We start from the raw sequence: 18,629 nt of genomic DNA on the forward strand, positions 1-18,629 counted from the left end.
CTTAGAACTTCCGCCAGGCCACCTTTTGTATACCTTAGGATCTGCCTTCCATTGCACTGACTGGCCCTTGGCTCCGTGCCACAGGAAGCAAGTGAGAGAGACCACAGGCCGTTGCCACACTGCCTGCAAGGACTGAGAGATGGTGGCTAGCTGTGGCATCCAGGGCACCAAGTTTTCTCCCCTCGCTAGCAGCTGCCACTGCCTTTCTCCTCCTCTGAGTAGCCACTTAAGCCCTTTCAAATTAGAATGCATATGGTTTGCTTTTTCTTCTTTTTCTAGGGAGCAGAGTCCAATCATGTCTTGGGGCCTTTCACATGAAACGAGGGGGTTTGCACGCTTGCCTGGCCAAAGAAACAGGACCACTGGGAACTTTTTAAAACCTCCCTCTTCTGCTTTATTGAGAAGTAATTATTCAAAAATGTTCTCACAATTCAATAATTACAAAGACTTTAGACTTACATTAAAAAAAAGAGTAAAAACCAGAAAACCCCGAAAGCAGTAGTGTCCAGCTCAAACTGAGCTTAATTGATCAAGAATCGGAGACAGAGCGAGTGTGGTCAAACACTTAATGTAACAGGATTAAATGTTGACTAGAACCACTTGGTTTAAACTAGAGATAAGTGCACGTCCCATACAGTGTTTCAGGAAAGAGTATTAGCCATTGGTGTCGCATTAGCCCACAGAAACCAGATTTTAAAACAACCGACATCCAACCGTCATCAAATTGGCACAGAAGGCACAACGAGTGTGACAGTGACAAACTGGATATGCCAGCCACAGAATTAATTACACGCTTTTAAATGAAACATGATCACGATTTTTTTGTGGGGGCAGGGAGAATTACTAAATGTATAGTACATGGAAGCATGAGATTAAATATCCACGGAATATGTCACCGCTGCACACGGGCCGTAGCAAAATACAGGACTGTGCTGTGCATTTCTTCCCCTGCATGATCAATACTTTTGATTAGCAATCATGGGGTTCTTCATGCAGGTAAGGATACAATGAACAGGGGAAGGAAGGAAAAAAGACAATGAGGTTTCCTCATACACACATCCTTCAATGTTTCCACTTTGGTTACCAGTAATAATGGACCGATGGTTTAAGTATTAACACAACCCCTTCGTACAAGCAGCTACTTCTTTAATGTAGTGTATATTTTACACTGACCCCCCTCCCCCACAAGAGAAATTACAAGAATGTCTGAGAAGATGGATAGCAGGAAAAACAGAGTAAAACTGGTTTTACAGCAGTATTTTACTTAGGTTTCTTTAAAAAAAGCCCTGCCCTGGCTAACAAGGTCTAAAAAAGCAGGGAATGGATAAAATGTTACTGTTACTAGTTTTATGTACATGACTAAAAAGTCAGGAGAAAGAAATTTACAAAGCTGAGAATGTATGTAAAGGCTAAATAAGTTAAAAGGCCACAAACTAGAACATCAGTTTTCAACTTCCTGAAATATTCTACTGTTGTTGGGAATGGCCTTACAGCTTTCTATCATTCTCCTAAACTCTGGAAAAACAAAACAAACAGAATATATTCAGAATATATTTAGCCAAGGATGTAACTAGTCTGCTTTTACTTCCCACCCAAAAGTCTGATCTTTCTGCTAGAAGGATTTCCTATTAGGGAGACAAAACACCACCCTATAGAAAAACAACATTCCTGACACTGTATAGTAGTAAAAACCACCGGCATCTCTGCTCTATTTTTTTCCAGCGCAAGTATGCAGACTGTTCACCGGTAGCCTTTAGGGTCTGCCACAGGAGTATCACTGTCATGTAGAAATGAATCCATTGCAGCTTTAAGAATGAATAGTTTTGCATTTTAAAAAAATCCCACAACTTGATCACCATAGAAGTGAAGAACTCTTTCATCCTTTTTAAAGCCTCCCACCCCCAAATCTACAATCTAGATATACAATTTACTTTTGTGCAACACTAGAAATCCAGTATCAGTCTTGGCACAGTTGCTCAAGAGAGACGTCCTGCTCTTGAATACTCCACAGAGTAGTAGATGATCCCGAATGAGAAAGTGGGGAGGGGGAGCTGTAGTGTTATGCGTCACAGGTGGACTGGTCCAATCCGTCTAGTGAAAGCTGATTCCTATGCGGAGAGTTGGGACTTGGAGGGCCACTTGGGTTAGAGCTGTTGGAAGGAGTAGAGTGTTTGGTAGAATCCGAATCAGGCTGTGAAAAAGAAAAACAGCGCAATGATATTTCCTGGACACCCTACATTTTAAGCTCCTAGAACACGGTGATGTATCTGATTGGAAGGATGTAAGCACCACAGCAATTGCAAGGGCACCTGAAAAAGCAGCACCTCCAATCCTATACACCCCTAATACCCGCCCCCCCCCCCGGAACAATTTGACTAGCGTTTCAAAAAAGTATCCAAGCTTGTCATGTAACAGATAAGGGATCAAACAGGCCCTCACAACCGAAGCCATTACAGACAAACCTTTGTAGGTAAAAGACCAAAACCTTATGCAAACTGATTTTTTCCTAATCCCCCACCCACACCATCTGTCCCCCACTGACAATTTATCAGCTCTGCAATGTTGGTTCTGCTCCATGCAACTATATGTTGGCTATACAACTCAGGTACTCAGTGTTTTATGTCTAAGAGCACAGAGTGTGCTGAAGCTGGGGCAGCCCTACTGCTCAGGCCACATGCAACTACACGCCACCATGAGCGAGGTTCTGAAGACATCCTGTAGCTGCCTAACAAGCTTAGAAATATATGCCTATGATTGTTCCCCAGCTGCCTTACTGCTGCCAGAAAATCTTTCTCAGGGGTCCCCAGTGGTATTTATTAAAAATATTCTATTTTTTAAAAATTATACATAAATGGGTGTACATTTCTAGCAACTATGCATAGGTGTCAACAAACATGGTGCCAAGCAGATATCCATTTGACATTGGCATCTGTATCCCAGAAGTTCGTATACTGAAAATACCATAAAGTTCTTAATGCACCACATTGTAAGAAGCCACTGTTTATCCTATCATTTCCATAATATCAATCTATCAGTTGTCAAAAGGATTAAAAGAATAAATTTCTCTTTCTACTTATTCATTTCCATGAAGCAGGTATATAATTTAAAAGAGTATATAAACCAGTGAATATTAAAGACTGTTTCAGTACAAAATTTATCTTTATAATTACTACCTCCCAAAAAGAAGAAACTCCTGGACATTGTCAAAGCATATGCTGAATAAAATGCAGCGTAATATCCATAGTCTTGACAGGCAGACACTGAAGTGGCCATCCACTGATCTTATGGGCTGCCAACAACAGTTTCTCAAATTTTCAAATGCACCCACAGGCCCCCAAAATGTGGGGAGATGTGACCTATGTGGTGCCATCTCTTCCTTCCAACTCCTCCCCATAATTCATTTTTCCTAGAAAGACTCTGGCTTTATTCCAGAATTCATTTTTACGACATTTCTATGCTACTCCGCATCTACACAGATTCCAGAGCAGTGAACAATAAATAGAAGACAGAAGGATAGAAAGACTAGAACAGAGTATCAATAAAAACTGTGGCTCGTTAGCAAGGAAGCCCTCCTGAAATAAAGGTATCTTCAGGAGGCACCAGAAACACCATGCTGTTGGTGCCAGTCTGACCTGCAGAGGCAGAGAGCGCCAGAAAGGGGGTCCCACACTGAGGGCTCTTTTCCAGGTAGACTCCAGTCAGGCCATATGCCTCAGAGTCACAGAATAGTAGAGTTGGAAGGGGCTAGAAGGCCATCAGGTCCAGCCCCCTGCTGCTGCAGGACACTAAGTTACACCAGGGACATGCCATTTGATGACCTCAGTGACCAGGTAGGTTGGTCAGGGAGCTTCCTCTTAGGTATCCTGGACCCAAGATATCTAGGTCTTTGTACGCTAGTATCAAAACATTACACCTGACTGGACAGCAAATAGGTGGAATGTGCCGCTTCCTCAACAAACGATCTGCATTCTTACCACCCAGAGATCTTAACCTTACTGTCCTTGCTGCTTTCCTTCTCTCCTTTCCCTCTGTTGAAATACAAAGTTTGAGATTTTGGAGGCAGTCACTTTTTTTCTAAAGTCATTTTTTTCTATAATGTATCGCATACATTAATGGCACTACATAAATGAACAGTAATCTGAAAAACTACACAGTCCACAGGCTTTTTATGCACTTAGGATTACTCATTTGTCTACAGGCCAACTCGTGTACAAATTGTCCACTTGGTCCAACCTGCAAACCACAAAAGCAAAACAGCTAACTAATCAAACCAAGTGAGTTCTCACACAGGTTTTATCTGTACCTGGACAGGAGGCCACAGAATCCTTCATGGACTTGTTTTGCCAACATCCAGAATTCTGGTGCAGAGAATGGAGAGAGACCAGCTTTTGAGACCAGTTCTATCTGCCCTAACGAACTGTGTCTCAAAACAGCATGCAGATGTCTTTCCCTGAGATTCTCTTTGACTGGGAAAAGCCACTGACTGACTACGAATCTTTTGCATTTTCTCTGTCACTGACCTGTGCATTCTTACTGATTAAAGTTGTTATCCCAAGTGCATTATCATGCTCAGGCTGGCTGAGTTAACATGCTCAAGACTGTGTTATAAAGGTCAAAATATACAGGACAGATAGTTGTGTAGCTCCCCTGTTGGGAAAAAGATTGTAATAGCTTTCCCATCATAGTATTTGTCTCCTTGAGATTTCTTCCAAGTTGTTTTCTTCCACATGCATCTTATCCCTACCACCTTATTCTGGGCATTTTATCCCCAGGTTGGACCACAGATGTAGTGCAGGATGGAAAAGTTTTAAAAGCAGTATCTCCACTGCTCTTCCCACTCTTGTTTGCAGCTTAGGAATTGTGCTTTTTATTAGCTAGCTAGCTAGCTAGCTAGCAAGCAAACGAAAGGAGCACTCCATTGTGCACCAAGCATACTTTGGACCTCAAGCCTGATGGAAAAGCAAAGTCAAAAGTCATCTGTCAGACACATTATGGACTTGTTCACTGATTGCTCATGTGACAGTCCTGACAACCCAAGTGCTGAAGATTTCTGACGGCAATGCAAAAACAGTCAAATGCTGTCAGGGACACTAAAACACATTCCCAAAATGAAGTATTAGCTGGACAGTCAGTGAGGAGCTTCTGCTGACTGCTGGTATTTGGTGTGCGGCCCTTCCCTTTTCTCTCAGCCGGCTGCTTGGACAGTTTCCCAGTGTTTTGGAATGCAGCGAACTCTTCACAATGTACAACTTCACAGCAGAACTGCTACTGTGGCAGTCAATTTAATTGGGGAAGGAAGAATTTATATTTAGCTCACAGATTAAAAGGCGATATCTCAGGGAGAAATGGTTGACAAGATCTTCCTGTGGGTGTAAACAGCAAGTTTGTCTAACCCAATTATTTAGACAAGATCAGCCAGGGAGAGAGTTCTGATAAGGCAACAGGCCATGGAGCTGAACTACCTGGAGTTTGATAAGTTATCTATAAACAAACATACACAAATCTGAGTATATTAAATGAAAGCCAGCATAACACCTGGCAGGTATGGGGAGTTGCTGGGCAATCCTCAACAACACCTCCATGGCAAACCTGTTTCTTGTGGAGTCCCATAATGGTGACACTCCCCCTGGTCTTTCTGCAGATCTGTGCTGTTTGCTGTCTTCATGGGGCAAAATCAACACAGAGGCAGTTTCTATGAACAAAACTACATAATGTCAGGCTGGGAACCAATTGCAGTGATTGGCATCTCAGATCCAGGTTTCTGGAGTGTTGGGAATGCTGGGACCAGGCATTCTGCTTATGCAGCAAGGGGCACACACAACACAATAATTGCCATGCTCATAGGAGGGGCCTTCCTGTATGACAATCTGGGGCCAAAAGGTACATACAGTTAGTTCTCACCTCTTTGTCAAACTCCTGGTCTGGATCAGACATACTTCGTAAAGGCATGGCTGCTCCTAGGTCACTGCCACCTGCAAGGCAGAGATATTTGAGACTCTCTCCTGTGAAAGGATTATAAAACTATGGCCTATGAATAGGTCTGTTTCTATCCTTACTTGAAGATGGCCACGAAATGTAGCTTTTGTTTCTCTGAGGAGCTTGGCGTGAAACGCTGCTTGTGGGAGGACAGGCCTTTTCATCTTGTGATGAAGGTACAATGCCCTGCTGCAGAAATGTAGACACAGCCGATTAGACAAAAACACTTTCAGCACAAGTTTCTTTTCTCTGAAGCTCCTAGCACAGGTTTGAAGAACACTTTAAAAAGAAGTATTCTGGTATTCAGTGTGGTTTATATGGTGTCATTTTTATAAAGTTACTTCACTTGACTAATGAGAACCCATGTGACACAAAACTATGTCATTTGAAGAAATCAACAAAGTCCTGGTTCATCCACTTGATCCCACAAAAGAGCAAATGGAAAATTGAGGAGTCAGGCAGATTTCCTTCCAGCAGCTCAAGGCAGAATAACTAAACCCAATGACATCCAAGTCTGCATAAATGAGTCATATGAACTACCTTTTTTGTTTTATAAGCTTTCCCCCTCTCTACAGGTGAATATATAGCCAAAGGTACAACACAGCGGCTGTTTGCAAAGGTGGCCAAAACAAGCCCATGGGCTAGCCCAGGACTGCCTCGGTTTGGATGCTGCTGCAAGTCACAGGGGTTTGTTTCAGCTGCCACGATCATGCAAACTGGGTCACTATCTTCTTTTAGGTTTGATAAAAGAATTTTATTTTATACGTTTGTATTTCTGCTAAAAAAACCAACAACCCACCTAGAGAATTTGACTCAATCCGGTTGATTTCGGATACTTACTGATATTACCAATGTATTATGAGGGTTGGATATTCTACAGGATCAGTAATGAAGTCTGACTGCAGATCATGCCCCCTATGTTTTCTCAGTTATAAACATCTGAGAATGGTCTCTTTTTCAATTAAGCTATATTGGATGTGATGAAAGATTGGCAGTTATGGTATGATGAAAACGTTTAGGGTGTTCTCCAATGAGCTTTCCTTCTGGCTCCTGCTGTTGGAAGGATACATACATACTTATCCTACCCTGAAATGGGGTTACTGCAGAATACTACTGCTTAGATTGAGGAGTGATGACCTGCTGTCTCGAGCGCAAAATTCTGGACAGAAAGCACAAGCTTATGCACACAGAGGGAAGTCATTCCTGCAAGTGTTAGTCTCACAACTCTCCCTGGATGCTTGCTATAATGGTGCCAGGTTGGCCCAATGCAGGACATCACCATCCACTGCAGTTCCCTTGCTACAGAAGCAGAGGAGGGACATGAGGCAGAGAAAGGCAGTGAGGAAGAAGGGTCACTCTGGAGAAAGATTTTAAGCAGAGATAGGGCTCATGTGATAGACATGCTCAAAGCGGGCTGGAGGTGGTATCAGAGCAGAGTGTCAGAAGGATGAAGGGGAAGGACATTCATTCTGTTATTTCAGACAAGACAAACAAGAAAAAGGAAGGAGGGAATAACAGTTATTTAGACAAAACTATCACACTCCTGACAGTGATGCTTGCTGGTTTTCAGCATTCTGTGTGGTGTGGTGGCATTCTTGAAACAGCTTTTACAGGGCCTGCGCAGGTATTTCTCTTCCTCCTGCTCTAGAATTAGATTAGGTACACAGGATGTGCTTGCTTGCTTCCTCCCCTGCTTGCTTGGGACCGACTGTGATTCCAGGAGAACCATGAGATGATACATTTTGTTATTCAGGTCACCCCTTGATGAGGAGAGCTGGAAGTGGGGGAGATAGCATGGGAGACCAAAGCCTGCTGCTCATATCTTCTTGGAGACATTTGAGGCTAATTAAAGATTAAAATTGTCTCTTGGAAAGCGAACGGCGTTCTCTTCAAACTCTAAAGCCCTCTGCCAGCTTGTCCCACAAATGCAGTTGAACCGAAGCTTGCACAAACCCTTTCCCCAGGAACAAAAACTGTACCAATGGGAGATCCATGAGGACTTGCATTCCATCGCCTGGTCCCATATGAGCCACATGGTTGAAATTGGTTGGGTTAGAAATCATCCTGGATCTGAGCTCAGGGTCTCGGAGCATCTCTCTAAATCAACAAGGACATAAAATGTTGATTTTGCATAAGGAGATCTTCATTTGTACCAGTGGAATGAAAGAGAGAGAGAGACATACCGCCTTTGCTGTATTCTTTCCTCCTCAGGGACTTTAAAGACAAATCTTCTTTTGCTTCTAGTGCGAAGCATTTGTTTTTTGCTGTTGTCAGATGTTTCTGGCACAGTAAGTGTAGCTCCTGCAATTCACAATATATAGCGCAGTTATACAGACTAGCTTTCCTGAAAGGAAGAAGTCTCAAGCAGAAGGATTTCTTAATGGGTGATTTATACTCACTAAGTCTTTGCAAAGCCCAGTGCCACAGTGAACCACAAAAAGCAACCTAGCAATCTAAAGCAAATCTTTAGAATCTAATTGTTAAATCTAATTCTGCTAAATTTCTACATTTTAAACGTTCTTTTCTAGAACTCTTAAATGTCTGTAGAATTAGCATGTGTAGAACCTACATAGTTTGATACAGTTTTATATCAGGCAGCCCAAATCAAATCAAGTAATCATCTGCTTCTTAGCCACATAATTAGGAGAAAAGTGTATGTTCCCAATTTCTTGGTATGCAACTCCTTATGATACCAAAAATGGTGGATGATATAACTGACGTAAGTACAACTTAGTAAGTAAAAGCTGCCATTCATTGTTTATAAAAGAAAAAAGCACTGTTAATGTTTTACCTTTCTTTCCCTATTAAGCTTTCATGACATGACCAAAATACAATTAAGGCCTGGATGTTGAACTCCAGTTCTGCCAGTGAAAGGCAATTGCTTCCACAGCAGTACTTCCCCATCATCTCCTCCCTGATGCATAATTCTGTGCACCCTCCAAATTTCTCCAGTAGGTCCCTCTAAAACAGATCTGCTCAGCAAAGGAAGAGATGGACACTGGAGCAGTGGGAAGAGGACAGGGCAGTCCTATTCTGTCAGCAGTATCCTTTCACTGATGGAGCAACGATTCTTGGACCTGAACCCAAACCCAAGCAAGCAGGTGCCCTTGGTATAAGCCCCCTAACTACAACTGGCCTTACCCCCAAATCAGTGGAAGCTCTTGGTCAATCCACTGCTTAAAGCTTGCAAGCCTAATTTTACACAGCTATTTTTCTTCTGCTTTTCTTCCAACTCAGCACGGGAGACACTTATCACAGAAACGACTTAATGCAACCAAACAAGCACTCTTTGTTCTACCTCCCCGCTGACACCACTGCCCGTCCCCAAAACACCAACCTGAAATTTTGTTCTTGAAGTAGATTAGTCGAGGAGGTTCACAGTTAAGGAGATTCAGTGTGCCTGCCACATTTAGGGGTCTGATCTGTTACAGAGGCAAAGCAAGGGACTTAAAATTCATCTTCTACGCAGTCAACTAGTAAGCCATTACTGTTATCTTACTGGATGGGTGAGCACCTACCCTTCTTAAGCCGATAGTCTGTACCCATTCCATTGTGTTAACATTAAAAACATCCACACCATATTCACTGTAGACCGTTAAATAGAATGGATTGCAACCTAGAGAGAGCACACAGAATCTGTCATGGCTGCATACATTTGAGACACAATTGCACATCACAACTATTTATGTAATTGGCGTTTCTCAAGCCCACATGTATTTGAAAAGCACCTCTGAGACATGCTTCTGCAGATGCAGATCTTTGTCTGAGCTGTGTCTCTTTGGACTGCAGGGCCAGATCTCTGTCATGTAATGCTCCTCAAAGAAGGAGGGGCACAGAATCCTACGTGAAGCAGACTCTGAGAGAACACTTCTCCCCAACATCTAAGTTTTGTGTGTGTAGGAAACATTTTGCTCCCCCACTATTTGAAGAGGTATACCTTGACAAAATGTGCTACCTGAATAGGAACTAGATTAAGCCACTGTGAAGCAAGCTGCTTCCCCTCACCCAGAGGTTTGGTAATACTTAGTTAGTGCTTTGGATGGCCCATGTCTTTTCCCAGTCACCCTGGCCACTGATTTGCAAGACAGGTTATTATTCCATAGGAAAGACAAAAAACAGAGACTGAGGGGAGGTGCCTGGCTCAAAGCAATTGAGCAATTTCATGGGATTGGGTTCCAGCTCTCTTAGGCCCAATCGAACATGCCACCCAACTATCTATTAATGAGGCAGTCATTCTTTTGACATGCTCCAAGACTGCAAGGCTACAAAAAGTCAACACTATATTGTGGGATTCTTTAACATATGCAGAGCCCCTTGGCATGATTAGGTAACTCAGTTTTTTTAAGGGTGGGATGTCTAGAGGTGCATGGGAGTGATCGAGTATGCTTGCTCTTGCATGCTTCCACCTTCCTAATCTGCTTTGTTCCTATGTTGTGCTCCATGACATCCAAATGTGGGACTCTGGCTTGTGCTGAGAGGAACAATCCAGAGTTTTAATCCAAGGACAAAGCACTGGTTAAAACATTGGGTTGCTCCTCCCTCAAAACACAGGGTTCCAGATGTCAAGGGGAACAATTCTGGAACAGGGTAGTCCTGTGCTGTTTTGTGAAGCAGAAGTGGGAGAGCAGTCAGGAGTCCGCAGACTGAACCTGGTCCCAATCATTCCATGGTCAACAAATTAAGCAACAGGGTTATTTAATCATGGGGACCACATCAATGTTTGCAACATTTCAGTAATGACCAGGTTCAGTTGATGTGCCAGAGGTCACTATGGGTTATTTAACCCACTTCGAGCTACAGTACCACTGGTGCCAAACTGCATATGTAATCTCAGGTGTCACTGAGTGCAAACCTGGCAAAAGTGAGTCTGTGAACACCGAATGACCCTGGCAGAAGCCATGCTCTCTTTTAGGGTCAAAATGGTGGCCACATGTGTGTGACCAGGCCAAATGACACATCTAGCATGCACTACAGATTTAAGAAACAGCTAGCAGTCAAGAAAGCAAGCTATAGTACGTGTCTTCATTCAGGATTGTTCCTTTTCTTAAAACTGGCCATTTGTTCAAGCAGTCAGATATAACATTCTTTGGGAATAAGCACACATGCTCAAACTGCTTTGTATTTAAAAGATACCAGGATGAAAAAAGCAGTTGATAGAAGTCAATAGATGCTCCTGAAAAAAATTTCTCTATCTACATTGTTGTGAGGTAAAAAGACCATTCTCAGTGTAGGGAAATAATGTAAAAAAATGGCAGAAATGAGGAAAGTAGAATGGTGATGTCTATGGTCTCAGAAAAGAAGCAATATGAACTCTAGAATAGGTGGGTTTTCCAAAGAGAAGTATGGCACACTAAGGCTCTAGGTACTTATTTAAGAACTCTACTTTTAGAAGTTTAGGACAACCTAGTGGCCAACAGGGGACTAACTGGTTCTAATGCACAATGGTCCCTGCTCACTGTGCTATCAGGTTAAAAAATTTCATGTGTTGCATAAGAAGCAGGAAAACACAGCCTTGCCAAACCAATGGTCCAGCTGATCTAGAATTCTTTTGGTCAGCCTGATGGCAAAAGCCTTTGCAATTGTTTTATGTATCTGCCTGGTAGTCGCTGAGCCATAATGCTTTTGAGCATGAAGCTTCCAATCTAGCTGTCACAACTAACAGCTATTGGAGGAGCTGCTATTTTGATCAAGGACAGGCTTTGCTGGAGTCGGAGTACAGCCATCAGTGATGCGTTCACTGCAGGGGGAATTAACTGGCTCCTTACAGACAGCTAAACCTGCAGTAGCCCGTCATGCTTTTAAAAATCTTTCTATCTGCAATGGCAACGACAACAGCAACAACAAACAAGGAGACGTAAAGGGAAAAAATATATCATAGACCTATCAATACACCCTGATTATTTCCCATCATATGGGCAAGGAGAAAAAAGACACACAAAGGGGGTGAAGAATGATTTAGCACTTCAATTGCCTATAGCAAGAGAGACATTAATGATTATTGTTTACCAATATGTTTTATGACTGTAATTTCCTCATGCCCCTTTTTGATTCTTTTTTATTGTCATTTGTTTGTGTTGCAAATAAAGAAAAAAGGACAGGGTCATGTGCCTTAAATAGCTGCATGAGTGTTAGAAAGGTGAAGTGGGAAGAAGCTAATGTTAGCCTTACACAGAGTAGACCATAGGAATAATGGGAATTATGTTCTCTGTGACTAACTTCTTATTCATTTCAATGGGTTCACTCTATGTAGGACTAACCCAGAATTTCCCATTACTAGAAAAGGTACTGTTTTTGCATCTCTGTTTGTTATGCAACTGCCTAAGGTGCAGAAGCCTGCCAAATTAATTTTTAAAAGGTGGCTACCGACTTTCTGCTCTCCTTTGAAAGACATCTAAAACTAGCGGCCTTTACCTCATATTGTAGTGGTGAGTTCCACAAGTACCAGACCTAAATAATGGGTGCTCACTTTCTTAAACATTTCAGTATTTTTGACTGCTCAAATGTCTCCTGGCATCACTTACAACAAGCAAATGGCAGGAAACAGTAAGGAGCAAACCATGACAATGTTCCACAGAGGAGGTCATTGAGGTTACCCAAAAAGGAGGGGAACTGCCCCTTTGTGTTCTAGCACTATCAACCAATGCGACAGGTCAGGGATACAAATTCACACAGAAACCAGACCTCCTCTCCATCTTTTCACCCAAGACATTCTTGAAGTCCAGGATGCGCTTGCGGCTCACTTTGGGAGATGGAATTTACACTAAATTCAAGAGGAGCAGACTAAAGAAGGAATGATCCAAATGTGATGCAGAGAGATCCCATGAGAGGCTCTGTTCTCACAGTAAGTCCTCACTGGGCCAGGAGGCAACACACCTCCCAGGCCATCACCCATCAGAACCGAGATGAAGAGCTACCAGCTATTCTCCACCCTCCCCTTGCAAATGCCTTTGGCTCTATTTCAAGTGCTATAAATGGGAGCCAGTGTGGTACAGTGGTTAAGAGCACAGGTCTGGGACTCACAGAAACAGAGTGAGTCAGAAGGGGTCTCCCAGGCCATCTAGTCTGGCCCCTGGCTCCAGCGGGCTCCACTCATGACATGCCTCAGGTGTCCCCCATCACTGTGACTCAGGTGAGCTGGGTTCTAGTCCCCACTTGGCCATGGAGCCAACTGAGTGACTTTGGGCCAGTCGCAGGCTCGTAGTCCAACCTACCTCACTTCACATGTGCAGATATGATTGCAACCAGGAGGAGAATTAAGCCACTTTAAGTTTATTATAAGATAAAAGTGGGATAGAAATCAAATGAAGGAAGGAAGGAAGGAAGGAAGGAAGGAAGGAAGGAAGGAAGGAAGGAAGGCTCCCATGGAGTTTTGCTCTGTTCCTTTCCTTTGCCTTGGCTTTGCAGCTAAGCTAGGGTAAAGAGTAACCAACACAAGCTGAACACATGCACTGCCTTATATTTAAGGGAGCTTGGGCAGCTTTTCATCAGGGGTGGCTTATTATGACAAAGTCTAACTTTTACAATCTGAAATAAGGAAAATAAGAAAAGTGGATGGAGTTTTCAGTATTTTACCAGTAACCCCCAGCTTTACTCTCTCTCTAGGCTCTTTGGTATGAATGAAACAACATTTTTGGAAGGAAACCAATGAATGAGATAGCATGTATCCTGGGGAATGTATGTGACTGAGAACTAGCAGTTCACAGGAACACAGGTGAAGCCCTGCTGAACCAGACCGAAGTCCATCATCCTCTTTCCCCACAATTGCTGGCTAACTTCTTCTAGGCAGTCTAGGTCTGGAGTCCTCCCTCACTGTTGTATACTCCCTCTCACACATGGGGGCATGAGGTTCATGGTTAGTAGCCCTTACAGACCAATCTTCCACAAATAGGCCTATATTTGTCTCATCAAAAATAATCTATTGGTAAATGGAGATTTAAACCTGTATTGTTAAGACAGCAGTTACTGGGTGACTACTTTCACATGTGATGCAGCAACAGGGATGCAGCAACAGAAAAACATATACATACTACAGGCAGCAGGAGTTGCAGGCCACATCAGTTCCTGCAAGCGTGACCTTCGACCTTGCGCATCGACGTACACTCCCAAATGGCTGAAGCAAAGCAGGTATTCCTCATTGACGAGCTCCACAGCACAAAGGGCATCAAAAGACTGTTGTGAGAGGAATGCAAGCGAAGGGTCATTGGAATTTACCAGGTTTATAGACTGTCCATCTCCTTGGATGTTCAAGAGACTGAAACCAGACGGGTACCCAACACAAAGCCTGTCTTTGAACAGTGCCATCCACTGTATATTGCCTGGAGCCTGGATTTCATTGAACTTTTTATGGAAAGGTTTAGTTCTGTGAATCTCATAGCAGAGAACCTGCCGTTTGACTGCCACAAACAAACTTGTTGAACTGCTCTTCTTCAGTGTCCCGGTAATAATGAACTGGCAGCCTTTTGTTTCAGGAAGCTTAACATCAAAGCTGCCTTCAGATCCATCCAGGGAGGACCAGGGATACAAGTGAACGTGATGATTACGACCACAGATAAGGATGATGATTTTCTCTTTGGGAGCAAGCTCTATCTGGTAGACCTTCTTACAGTCAGCAGCTCGGACGATCACTGTGAGAACAACATATTCAGGTGAGTAAGCAGCAGGAGAAGTAGAGACAGGATGTGACAAACTGAGTTTTAGCAATTCAATTACTTAGGATTGATGCATATTTCCATAGTAGAAGAGGACAGCATAGTTCTACTCCAGGCACAGGATACTATGAAAGTTTCACTCTCGACTCTTTCTTTTGTACATCAACCCAGAAACTGCACTCAGTATACAGCAGGGATGGCTTCATTTTATTTTGAAAAATTTCTATGCTGCCTTTAAGAGCAAAAGCTCTCTCAAGCAGGGTTACACAATAAAATTCTATAGAATAAATCCCATCCATGGCAAAACAGAAAAAAAAAATAAAACCAACAATACAACATAAAGCAACAACCAGCCCAGACAGTAGTACAAGCTAAAATTGGAGTACTAGGACAACTACAGCTCAAAACCAAGAACAATCCAATAAAACCACAGACCAAATTATTAATTACATTATGGTTTTAAATCCCCAAAAGAATCCTGATTTGAATTAAGTTTGCCACTGACAGTTCTTCACTTACTTCTTCAACAATGGTACACATCTGGTAACTAAAAATTGTTAATTTACAACTTTATGCAACATTGTAAAACAACAAGGACAGTGTATTTCCTGATAGGATCATTTCATGCCCAAAAGGCATGAGTTCTTCTCTGACCAAAGTTTGGGGGGGGGGGACTTGAACTATACTATCTTATCTCCCCCCCCCCCAGTTTATTCCACCACTCCTTTCTACTCTTTCTCCTTTCTACTCTGTCTCAGATTGCCTATAATGCCTATAATGGCTGTGGTGTTTGCTCCAAAGTGCCAGGCAGCTCACTCATCACTTAACTGGACCAGGGATCTGTCTCCCAGGTTCAGATGACATTATAAACCATAATGGTTAAACATCACGGTAAAGGTGGTTTACTGCCTCAAAACAACCCAGCTTCCAGGCAGCAGCATGACAACACACTACGGATAGATATCCACAATGCGTTGTTGTGTCACACAAATGCAATCAATGTCTCTGGTGTTATCACTGTCCCTGCTGCCTTGCTTGGCCAGTACCACCACCACAAAAAAGGTGAACAACAGCCCTATCCAGCCTGTGTCTTTGCACATGTGATTTCAATCAGAGAAACATAGGAACAAAAGAGTTGCAGAAGCAAAAATCCAGTCACACAACAGAATTTCTCCATCTTCTTCTCCAAACTGCAGACCCACAAAATCTCCACTGGTGTCCCCTAAATTCTGAAGTACATTTGTGGGTACATGAAACACTGCAGGGAGAAAGGGAATTCTGTTTCATCAGCTGGCAGAATGACATTGTTGGATACAACCTATAGTAAGCTTCCGTTCTGTGTGGTTTTACTAAGCCTAACTAACCCTAGCAATAAGCCACAGTGGCTGGGTTCACGACATCCAAGTGAACTGCTAAGTATATACAGGACCAAGTAATCTTTGTTCATTAAATTCTACCCTCTTCACAGCAAGATCTTTATGCTTTTCATTTCTGCCCTGACAATCCCCAATGTGATGTTCATTTTGCACCTTTACCTGAGACTCTAACCACTCAGAAAAGCACAGAAGTGCATTCCACCCCCTTTCTGGAGAGAAAATGACTTTGATTTGTCACGTTCAACAAGCTTTTCACTGGACAGAAACATTAATTAGAAAGTGTAGGTTTCAAATGTTAGATTTAAGTCTATTTTTCAAAATGAGAAAGCAATTATTATTTTATTGATGTTTTTAACAGGCCTAAAACATCCAAATTAGATGCAAAAGAAAATTTCAAGTTTTAATTTTTTAAACAATGATTTTTATCCACCCTGAAAAACATACTCAGGAAAAGACCAAAGAAACAGGCATCTTGCTTCTTTTTGTTCTACTTGCAGTCTTTGTGGTTCTAATAAATTTAATAGCTTTTTTTTTAAGAAAGAAGCAACACTGGAAAGACTTTTAAATGCATTTTGAGAAATACAAGCAGGCTATTCAGAAAAGAAAGTCCTTTGAAGAACATGCTGTGTATAATTTGTTCCAGACACCTGAGAATATTCTCTTCTCTTTTGGGATAAGTAAGTTCCTTTTTTGTTTGCTTCCCCAGTAAGTTTTAAATAGCATATAACACAGAACTGTGAATTTGGGAGCCAATAAAATAAAGGCACATTTAACATATATTTAGTGATCCTGAATTTATACTGTTGCTTAGACGATGAAAAGTGCCTTGTTAGATAGGTCTACTTAATTCAGCATGTGTTGAAAATATAGGTAGTGCTCTGTTCATCAGAAATTGGCCATTGACCCATGGCTGGTCCACCTTGCTGCAGAGGGAACACTCACTTAAGATTCCTAGCATCAAGAAACAAATATTCCTATTTGTCCTATCTAGGGAAAACAAGTACATAATTGTATCTCCAAGGTCAACACACATCAGGGCTATTAGAGAGACTATTTCCTTAGTAGCTCTTCTTTTCTAAGGGAAAATAATCAGAAATGGGAGAAAAGTCCTGGAAAATGGGAAGCCACATGAAGATGATGTATCATCAAAGGTAACGCCACACAATTCTTTGACCTAGTTGAAGAGGTCTAACAGTGGAACAGACACAATATACTGGATTTCAAAAAGAATTTGTAATTACAGTGTGCTTCACTTAAAATGAAACATTCTGTAACTACATTGTATGACCTCTTAAGGCAAAGTGTTCATATTTGCCAAATGAAATAGGAATGTGACTGAATCTCATGAAAGCGAAATTCAGTAACTTACTATCTGAACCAATCTCAGCTCATTTTTAGTAGCCAACATTTGAATACTCAAATGGTTTACACATAACAGCAACAAACTATGAATCATTTAATCCACAATTCATAGCAATGTAGATTGATTGTAGCTGCATCCTCTGACCATTACAATAGGAGGTTGTCAGCATCACTGATGAACTGTTTAGTGGATAAACAACCCAGAGTTTAATCCAACCATAAAACATGGGCTGTTTTAACCCCTAATTAACCCATCAGTCTGGGTTCCCATATCAAAATGCATACCTGCAACCAGGCCAATTGGAGATTAATTACAGAATCCAGAAGAAAGTAATTTACCCATGATCTTTCCTGTCCAGCCCTCCCTTTGTCCCATGTGCTTTGCTTGCGCTACCTACATTGGGCAGAGAGGGAGAACTACAGGCCCTGTGAGAAAAACAAGGAAGCGTTCTATTGAGCACTATGAAAATCTTTCATGTTTGGGTGCTGCACGCACAGTGCAAATGTTCCATGACCTAAAAATTTAGGAAAGAAGTGAACAACTTCATGGATCTAATAAAACAATAAGTGAACCAATTCCAATTACAAGTTAACACACTGCAATTTCAGGTCCTAGCGAGATGGATTATATCTGATCAAGTTTCTGGTTTAGAAACAAACTTGCTTTGCTAACAGTTAACACATTTAGAACAACCTCAGCAGTGACTGAGTCAAACAGCACTCTCTCTAATGTCTCTCTTCACACCTCTGTGCAACAGAGTTAACACTATTCTACTGATACTGGGCAGGCAAGGAAGATCAATGAACTTTCTTCCTGCTGCTCTCTGCACACTGAACTCATTCCCTTGAGAACATAAAGAGAGTCAAACAATTTCACTATTCTAGTTGCAGAACTTCTAAGTCCAAACAATTCCAGTAGCTGAAATACCTTATGGTACAGTAATTGTTTCCAGTACTCCATATCAGGAGAGGTAAGCTTTACAACCTCAGAATTCTTGCCCTGAATAGACTGAAAAAAGCCCAGAAGATTTTGGATCATTTCTTTTCTTGAGCCAGCTGAAGGTCCTCACGCAGTCTCTTAATGCCGCAAGACACAGCCTCTTAATTTGCCCCCTCTTCAATTCATAGAACAAGGTGACCCCACTGCACTCAGAAAGAATGAGAGGCTGCTGGGTGCTTTTCCGTTATTCATATAAAATGTTGCAGTAATATAAATAAAAGCACCTATTAAATTCAAAACTGAAGTGGGCCACAATTGAAGGCTTTC

At 42.0% G+C, this 18,629-nt stretch overlaps 1 protein-coding gene across 1 annotated transcript in view; it reads right to left on the reverse strand.

Annotated features, from left to right (window-relative positions):
* Positions 1-367: 367 nt before the first annotated feature.
* CDC42BPB (CDC42 binding protein kinase beta) overlaps positions 368-18,629 on the reverse strand; it is a 133,890-nt gene continuing 115,628 nt past the window's right edge. Inside the window, 8 exon segments of the mRNA XM_044435862.1 lie at positions 368-2,191; positions 5,902-5,972; positions 6,057-6,162; positions 7,956-8,073; positions 8,160-8,277; positions 9,314-9,398; positions 9,495-9,592; positions 14,004-14,600. Coding sequence (XP_044291797.1) covers positions 2,060-2,191; positions 5,902-5,972; positions 6,057-6,162; positions 7,956-8,073; positions 8,160-8,277; positions 9,314-9,398; positions 9,495-9,592; positions 14,004-14,600 — 1,325 coding nt within the window. The 3' untranslated portion in view covers positions 368-2,059.

Source organism: Varanus komodoensis, unplaced genomic scaffold (assembly GCF_004798865.1).
Source record: "Varanus komodoensis strain SLA01 unplaced genomic scaffold, ASM479886v1 scaffold3, whole genome shotgun sequence".
NCBI lineage: Eukaryota > Metazoa > Chordata > Lepidosauria > Squamata > Varanidae > Varanus > Varanus komodoensis.